General features: G+C 40.9%; 1 protein-coding gene across 1 annotated transcript; it reads left to right on the top strand.

The window, feature by feature from the left end:
• Positions 1 to 7,545: 7,545 nt before the first annotated feature.
• NHLRC1 (NHL repeat containing E3 ubiquitin protein ligase 1) lies at positions 7,546 to 9,461 on the top strand. The gene has a single exon (XM_040351992.1). The coding sequence runs from the start codon at positions 7,639 to 7,641 to the stop codon at positions 8,836 to 8,838; it is 1,200 nt and encodes a 399-aa protein (XP_040207926.1). The 5' UTR covers positions 7,546 to 7,638; the 3' UTR covers positions 8,839 to 9,461.
• The last annotated feature ends 212 nt before the right edge of the window (positions 9,462 to 9,673 follow it).

Below are 9,673 nucleotides of genomic sequence, written 5' to 3'. Positions count from 1 at the left end.
TTGAGGTAATAATAGGTATGCTGTGTTTGCAGTGCTGCTGTATAGTAGTAATCATAATCATATACCCATCATAAGCCCACTTCACTGGACTTCTGGGTGCTGCGAGCATGAGAGCAGCAGCTAACACCCATGAAGGTCTCCGATTGCACCACATCCCTTCTTCACTCCATACCCATTCACTAAAAGCGTTGTGTTTTTTCACAGAATACAAGGCATTCTGTGGTTGGAGGACGAGAAATTGGTGCATCTTTGCCCCTCCCTCTCTCGTTTAAATTCTATACTCTGATCTACTGAGGAAGCAGAAAAAATAGTGCAAAGCCTTTTTCGGGCTGTATGTATGCTGCCTAACCTAGTATATCTAAAATTGTCAGATAGCTGCTACAGATGATTTATGGTTGCAGATGATTTATGGTTGCAATTGTTATCACCTTTACCTGTCCTTTAATACCAATTTTAAGTGATGTCTGTACTTGAATATACTTCTGGACCTTCTGTCAATGATACTGTTGTACACTGTATGCTGAAAATGTTCTGTTTATATTTAACAAACTCAATAAAAAATGCATAACCTGTTAAAAAGTATAATTTATGGTGTCTTTTGGTAATGTCTAGTTCTTATTGGGTATATAGCCTAAAAATATGAAAGGTGTATTCACCTCTACAAAGTCTATGACTTACCTGATGGTAGTATTTTTTCTGCTATAAGCGACACAACATGTTCGTAATAATAAAGTAGATTTAAAACCAATTACTAAACTCATATATACAGTATCTCACAAAAGTGAGTGCACCCCTTACATTTTTGTAACTATTTTATTATATCTTTTCATGTGACAACACTAAAGAAATTACACTTTGCTACAATGTAAAGTAGCGAGTGTACAGCTTGTATAACAGTGTAAATTTGCTGTCCCCTCAAAATAACTCAACACACACAAACCGCTGGCAACAAAAATGAATACACCCCTAAGTGAAAATGTCCAAATTGGGCCCAATTCACGTGTGAATGGGGAGCAGGTGTGTTAAATTTAGTTTCATCTTTCTCATGCCACATACACATGGTCGGAATTTCCGACAGCGAATGTTCGATGTGAGCTTGTTGTCGGAAAATCCGACCGTGTGTATGCTCCATCGGACATTTGCTGTCGGAATTTCCGACAACAAATATTTCAGAGATGGTTCTCAAATTTTCCGACAGCAAAACTTGTGTGTACACAATTCCAACGCACAAAATTCCACACATGCTCGGAATCAAGCAGAAGAGCCGCATTGGCTATTGAACTTAATTTTTCCCGTCTCGTCGTACGTCTTGTACGTCACCGCGTTCTTGATGTTTGGAATTTCCGACAACATTTGTGTGACCGTGTGTATGCAAGACAAGTTTGAGCCAACTTCCGTCTGGAAAAAAATCCATGGTTTTGTTGTCGGAATGTCCAATCGCCTGTACGCGGCATTACTCTCTCATACTGGTCACTGGAAGTTCAACATGGCACCCAATGGCAAAGAACTCCCTGAGGATCTGAAAAATAGAATTATTGCTTTACATAAAGATGGCCTAGGCTATAAGAAGATTGCAAGACCCTGAAAATGAGCTGCAACATGGTGGCCAAGACCATACAGTGGTTTAACAGGACAGGTTCCACTCAGAACAGGCCTCGCCATGTTCACCAAAGAAGTTGAGTGCACGTGCTCAGCGTCATATCCAGAGGTTGTCTTTGGGAAATAGACTTGACCAATAAAATTGTTATTGATAAAAAAATACAAAAATGTGAGGGGTGTACTCACTTTTGTGAGATGCTGTAAGCTTTAACATGTTAATATTATTTCAAAGCATCCTTTCACACTTTTTAAATATGCAGCTTTCATTAAAATAAAATCTGGTGATGCTTTCATAAAGATTATTTTTAAAATAATTCTTGTTATGGAGATACAACTCTCTCAATTCTGCTGCCAAATCACCCCTGGTGGAGCTTACAAGCAGCCATGCTGACACACATTGCACAAGCTGTCTCTGTCAGGAAGCTAGTCCAGAATAATATGTAGAGGACGCTAGAGCAATGCATGTAGACAAGAAATGGTTGAAAAAAGACTGGAGAAGATCAGCGCAGAAATGCAAGAAAGAATAAAAACAAAAAAATGTCCCATGATTTTTTTATTTTAATGGTAATTATTTATGATACACAGCGCTTTAGGAAATTAAATGTTCTCTAGTTGGGGTTTAAATACAGTATACGTTACATATAATTTGTGTTAAACTTTTAAAAGACCACCATTATTAAAGTGGATTTCCTACTAAGATAAAAATATGAAAAGTCAGCAGCTACAAATACTGCATAGTAATCGGACACTCGCCTGTTCCACGGTCCAGCGATGCGGGGCAATGAAGCCTTGCTCGTCTCTCCCTCCTATCCGCGGCGCCGGCATCACTACTGTGGGCACGCACTGCTTGAGTCGCGATGCGCACTGTGATTTGCCAAGCAATCATCTGGGACCTGTGAAATGTTCCAGATTTTTTCCGAGAGGGAGGGGGGGAGAGATGATCTTCTTTCCGGCGCCGCTGTGCCCAGGGAGGAAGTGGGAGCTGAATCCCTCTAAAAAGAGGGTTTCCGCCCCCCCCCCCCCCCCAAAAAAAATGACATGCCAAATGTGGCATGTCAGGGGGTTACCTTCCCTTAAAGAGGAAGTTCCATTTTTGGGCGAAACTGCTTTAAGATGAAAAAAGCACACCAGAACTGGGAATGGTGAACGATTCTCTTTCCTTGTGATTTACAAGCATCGGTTGCACATAGAGACTTTCAGATCTTACTTATTATGTAGCATATAAATGGTGAACATAAATTTCATATCTTCAAGGTAGATGACAGGAAAACAAACAATATCTTTTTATTGTACAGTGCAGGACACAGTGCTTGTATTCATAAACCATGTTTTATATACAGGCTACCTTCAGGTAATTGGACTCTGACAAACAAACTTGCTAGGGCTGCCCCTAGTGCATGCTCATTAAAAAGTATGGGAATGAAAAAAAAACACATCCTGACCTAGATGGCTGCAGCATTGATCTGATGCTGCAGTTGTCCCTCACTGGCTTTACACCTAGAACTGATCGGTCAAAGACCACTGAACGCTCAGTTCTTGGGTCCACTCTGAGCACAGAGCGGTGACTGTCAGTCACCACTCTATGCTCTGCCCCTCCAGTGCTCTCTGGAGCATCAGGCTGGGGAGGGGGAGAGCGGCTTGCTCAGGCTCTCAGCAGCATGCTGACAGGCTTAGCCAGCTGCCAGTCAAGCAACTGGGCAGCTTAGGATCCCTGTACAGCCTGGACCAGCTCTGTGCCATCAGCCTACAGCAGGTTTTAGCCCACTGTCGGGTGAATCTGGGACCCAGGAGTGCAGAACTATGTGCACTCATGTGACCCACATGAGAAATATGGGCAAAAGAGCTTTGGCCATAATTCTCCTTCTATCTCCACCCATTCTGTGAGACTCCAATTATTTTGTGAATGTTCTTAGGCAATTGACCTTTTCCCTTTTTGAAGTTATTTCCCCCTTTTTTTATCTGACACTTCTGTCAAGATCTGACTGCCTACTGCATTGGGCTATCTATCATTTTCCGAATCAGTAACCTTTGGTGACACCTTGGATCTGCATTGAAGCGGCGGAAGGATTTATATCATGGGCCCTTCTTTTAGTTAAAAGATTTATTTTTGTGAATGAGTAGGGCTATTATGTATTATTTTTATAGGTGGCTTCCAGAGTCCAATAAGCCATCCGCCCGCAGACTCCCACAACTACCATGCCAGGGTTGTGAGGAAGAAGCCATGTCACCTGTTAGACTGTCTCTCAGGATGTCATGGGGGTACTTCTCCACAGGACGTCCCTGCACCACACTGACCTCCTCTTGGGATCTCAAACAATCGTGTGTGGTCATAAAATATAAGGGGAAACCATAGTGCTCTCTGCTATGGGACTCTGTAGTGGGGTCATTATTTGGAGGTGAGCAGACATTCCAGCTAGAAGTGGTGGTCACTGGATTATACAAGCGGTCCCTGGGTTACGAACACAATAGGGAATATAAGGTTTGTTCTTAAGTAGAATTTGTGTATAAGTCGGAACAGTGTATTTTTAAGTGTAACTTTAGCCTGTGCAGGGATGTGGGATGTTTCGGGCGCTTCTGGGCATGCAGTTTTGTTATCTAGGGTTCTTCTGGCCATGCAGTACATGTAGTACTGCAGTGTGGTATATGTGCTGCAAGATAGCTGCTCGGAGGTATCCAGGACCAGCGTGGAGCACAAGCGGCCGGCATTGAGGTCCGTTCCTAAGTAGGAGTCGTTCGTAACTCGGGGACTGCCTGTATGAATTTTTTTTATATAATTTTGAACTATTACTAATGCCGCGTACACACGGGTTCTAAAAAATGAAGTTTTTAAGGGTCTAGAAAAAACAAAGTTTTTTTCAACCTGATCATTAAAACGGCCTTGCCTACACACCATCGTGAAAAAAAAAAATGCTCTAGCAAAGCACGGTGACGTACAACACGTACGACGGCACTATAAAGGGGAAGTTCCATTCAGATGACGCCACCCTTTGGGCTGCTTTAGCCGATTTCGTGTTAGTAAAAGACGATTCACGCTTTTCTGTCTGTTACAGCGTGCTGAATGTGCTTAATCCATTACGAACGGTAGTTTTACCAGAACGAACGCTCCCGTCTCATAACTTGCTTCTGAGCATGCACGGATTTTTCACGTCATTAAAGCCCACACACGACCATTTTTTACAACCTTAAAAAAGACAACGTTAAAAACGTAGTAAAAAAAAGAGCATGTTCGAATTTTTTGTTGCCCATTTTTTAGAACCCGAAAAATGCTCTGAAGCCCACACACGATCGCTTTTAATGACATTAAAAAAAATACGTAATTTTTTAGAACCCGAAAAACGGTCGTGTGTACGCAGCATTAGAGTTGCACATGAGTGTAATCATCACACATAACTGGGACTTTTTTTGGATTATAATATTGATTGTATTTTATTAGTTAGTTGCGCTACACTGGTTATGTTATACTGATTTTGGTTTGAGAATCACATGTGGACACACTCTGATAGGTGTCACATTAGCCTAATTAAAGGTCACTGAAAATTAGTTTGCACAAGAGTTTCTTCAATATTGCACCTATTATATATGTGGGTGGGACTTACATCACGTTCGCTTCTGAGCGCGAGCTACTGGGACAGGGGCGTTTTAATTTTTTTTTTTATTATTATTATTTTTTTTTTATACTTAGGAATAAAAGTGATCCATTTTTTTTTTTTATTATAAGGAATGTAAACATCCCTTGTAATAGGAATAGTGTGTGACAGGCCCTCTTTATGGAGAGATGCGGGTCAATAAGACCCCACATCTCTCCTCCAGGCTGGAAAGCATGAGATCGGGAAAAAAAATTCACAGATCTCATGCTTTCAGCCACGGTTGCGGCTTTGTCTACTTCCAGGTACCCGGGCGTGACGTCATAACGTCGCGCCCGGGCCTCCGACGGTCATAGAGATGACCAGTGACCATCTGGTCACCTGAAATCTCTATCCTCCCCATCCGGCGGTGGCCGATTCTTTCTCCGGGCCTCCAATGGCACGGGAGAACCTGGAGAAGCACCTCCCGCCGCCTATAAGAACGATCAAGTGCCGCTATGATCGTTCTTATGGTGCGCAGAATCGCCGCCCGAAGAGAAGGATATCGGAATGATGCCTGTAGCTGCAGATATCCCCCACTAAAGTCCAGGACGTCATATGACGTCCTACGGTATGGAAGTGGTTAATATAATAAATAGTAGTATTATTAATATAATAATACCACTGCTAAATGTTTCGCTTCACACTGCAGCTAAAGACTTGTTTGGCCATTTTGCACAGGATTCCCTATAGACAGTACATTATATTTGAAAAAATGTGTAGAGGGCGCTAGATCACTCAGTGCTAATGAATAGTAAACCAGCGTGCTGGGTGAAAATTTAAATACAATACAATAGACTTCTATTATAAAATGTAAATATAGTATTAATATAATAATAAGTTCAAAAAAAGAGAATAGATTGGTGTTGAAGCAAACAAATGTGCTTACCAGAAATAGTGGACTATTATGGTTAAACAATAGTCTGCTAGACATATGCAGGATTGTGCCTGCATGCACATCGGACAGGAAATCAATGATAGCCTCAATGCCAGGGATTCCAGATAGGATATAGATGAAAAAAGAAAGGCAATGGAGATGCCAATAGTGTATTATCGCTTAAAATTTATTGTAAATAAAAAACATATGTAAAAAACAAGAGACAAATGGCCTAGATGGCCTCTTACTTCTAAAAGTGCCTACCCGGCACTGGGGCTGCAGGCGTATCACCGCTACCTTGCGGTGCGGTAAAAGGCAGGGTCGTCTGGTCCGGTGCTAGCTCCGTAGCACGGCTCGGCGTCCCAGCTGACAGCTCGTACGGGCAGGGAGGCACGTCACGTGATCGGCTCCATTGCCTTTCTTTTTTCATCTATATCCTATCTGGAATCCCTGGCATTGAGGCTATCATTGATTTCCTGTCCGATGTGCATGCAGGCACAATCCTGCATATGTCTAGCAGACTATTGTTTAACCATAATAGTCCACTATTTCTGGTAAGCACATTTGTTTGCTTCAACACCAATCTAAGGGTGATTAAGAAGACTGGATTTGTTGGTGACGGCTTTCCTTTTCCCTTTTTTTTCACTTAAAGAATATTCAAGAAAGAAGATTTGTTTTTTCTTTTACATGTTATGCATTTGACTGAACACCTATTGGGACTTTTTATAAGATTCTGAGGGGTCTTTTTTTGAACACAAAGACTTTTCTCTTTTTTTGAACTTATTATTATATTAATACTATATTTACATTTTATAATAGAAGTCTATTGTATTGTATTTAAATTTTCACCCAGCACGCTGGTTTACTATTCATTAGCACTGAGTGATCTAGCGCCCTCTACACATTTTTTCAATTATCACAATCAGTATTGTTTTTGAGGTGCAGCTTTTATTTTTATTTTCTAAATTATAATTATTATGTTTTGGCGCTGAATGTTAATTTTACACAGTACATTATATTTGTATTATTGCATTATAGATATTTTTATCTTAGGAACAAATCTTACTGAATGTTACATTCGCCCAGCAAAAAGACGACAAGGAAACTGTTACACGCATTTTACAAGCATTACAAGTATTATTTGCTATGCCTGTACACATCTTGAGTTATTCGCAAAGCAAATGTTTATGCCCTTTTGTGTTTATTGCATATTCTAGATATTCTACTCATATATCCCTTAAGAAGATATAGCTGCACTTACTTTAGTACAGATTAAGCATTTGTTTTTTGATTTTGCATGATTTTGGTGTATGTCTCTAAAATGTCCTTGACATTTTTTATAGAAAAGACAACTTTCCTTTTCTAAAAGCTGTTCATATATTTCAGACCAATAGGTGGCATAGTACGACAAGACATTGAAAGTGCTTTCTCATTGTGCTTATAATAGTAGTGCTGACTATTTCAGACCACTTGGTCATGTGATTTGCTGCAGTGTGATCAGCTTTTGGTCTTATTGTGAAGGATTAGCAGCTACAAGCAATGTCATCCTCATCACAGAAAGAAATCAGGACTCTGAAGGATTTTTTGGATGAAACCGAAATTAACTTACTTGAATGCAAGGTTTGTTTTGAAAAATACAGTCATCAGCAAAGAACTAGGCCTAGGAATCTTCCTTGTGGCCACATCATGTGTCAGGATTGTGTTTCTTCCCTCTGCAACCCTGGAAACTCAAAGCTAGAATGTCCTTTCTGCCGCAAAGGTTGCAGGAAGTCTGAGACAAGTGTTTGCCTTCCTGTCCTACACCTCTTGGAGATCATAGGGCGCATGGTTCCTGATCCCCCAGAAAGGCGACTCACAGATTGGAAAAGTAATCAAGTAGCAAAACTGAATTCTGCAAGATTTAAACTAAGTGCATCTTTTGGTGGTTGGGGGTTGCTTTTCAACCCTACCGGTATCGCTTTTTGTTCCAACACCGGCTGTTTGCTTGTGGCACACGATGGTAAAAAAAGGCTTTCAAGATTCACAAAAAATGGAAAATTAGTTCAGGAAATTGGAGAGAAAGACAGTTCTGAAAATGGCCTAGTGTATGCAGTCAGTGTGGCAGTCACATTGGATGGATTTGTTGCCGTGACCGATGCAGGTGATCGTTCACTAAAGGTGTACAGTCAAGCTGGAAAATGTACTTTGATTGTTAAAAAGCCTTTCCTCTTGCCTTGGGGCGTAGCCATAAATGCTGAAAATGAAGTCATCATTTCTGACCCTATTGCCGGCAGTCTTATTTTGGTAGCTGCCGACTTCGGCCAAGGTGGCATTAAGAAGACTCTTAACATATGTTCTTATTTGAGCCAGCCCAAGGAAATTGCTGTCTGCCAAGCAAATGGATCAGTTATTGTGGTTGAACACTTGACAAAAGACAACAAAAATTCTTCCAGTACTCGAATTAAGATTTTAAATAATAAGATGAAGCTCTTAAAGCAAATTGATAGTTTTAGTTTAAGCCTTTTTCTGCCCTTAGATGTGCACACATCTGGAGTGGCCTTCGATCAAGAAGGAAATATTTTAGTAGCAGATGTAAATAACAGATGTATCATTTGCCTGAGCAAGGTGGAGGAAGGAAACGTCTTTAAGCATATTGTTGCCAGTGGCCTTTCATACCCAGTAGCAATTGCAGTGATAGAGGATGGCTCCATTGCTGTTCTAGATAGCGGCAATCACTCAGTACTAGTTTATTCTCCATAACTTAGGTCTGGATATTCCTAGGACAGTTGTTTTTATTGCGCTGAAAATAAATATAATAATGCTGCTTGTTGACAACAGAATATAGTGTGACACATAGGATACATATATGGCCAAAAGTTTGTAGATATATGAACATCACACCTACCTATATGGTTAAAAGTACGTTGACACCCATACTTGGTACTGTTAATGGTACAGTAGTCAGCTTCTTTCTTTCATTTTCAAAGCTTAACTGAACAAGCTGCTCCAGATTCCGTCTGCTTAATTTTCCATGAATTGCTCCCTAAATATTTTAGACAATGGTGCACTTCCAAATTTGTGGCAACAGTTTAGGAAAGACCCTTTTCTGTTCCAACCTGGCTATGTCCCTGTGCCATGGTTCATAAAGACATGGTTTGATGAGTTTCATGTGTAACTCAAGTGGCCTGCACAAAACTATGACCTCATCCCTATTTGAACACCTTTCAGATGATTTGTAACACTAACTTCAAGAAAGGTCTTGTGATACAACATAAGTACCTAACCTCTCAAATGCTCTCATTTCTGAATGGGCAAAAATTGCCTCCGAAATCTTGTAGACAGCCTTTCCAGAATAGGGGAGACTGTTAGGACGCGTACACACGGTCGTTCCAAACCGATGAGAATAGTCCGACGGGCCATTTCCATCGGTTCACCACTGAAGTGGCCTGATGGTCTGATGTGTGTACACACCATCGTTCCAAAAACCAATCGGGTTAGAACGCGGTGACGTAAAACACACGACGTGCTGAAAAAACCAAGTTCAATGCTTCCAAGCATGCGTCGACTTGATTCTGAGCATGCGCGGGTTTTGAAC

The sequence above is a fragment of the Rana temporaria genome, chromosome 5, assembly GCF_905171775.1.
Source record: "Rana temporaria chromosome 5, aRanTem1.1, whole genome shotgun sequence".
Taxonomy (NCBI): Eukaryota; Metazoa; Chordata; class Amphibia; order Anura; family Ranidae; genus Rana; species Rana temporaria.
Note: the sequence above shows the minus strand (reverse complement) of the source record. Positions and strands in the feature narration are given on the sequence as shown.

What these genes read in the sequence shown, in the direction of transcription:
- NHLRC1 (XM_040351992.1), top strand. Translation starts at nt 7,639, where the DNA reads ATGTCATCCTCATCACAGAAAGAAATCAGGACTCTGAAGGATTTTTTG.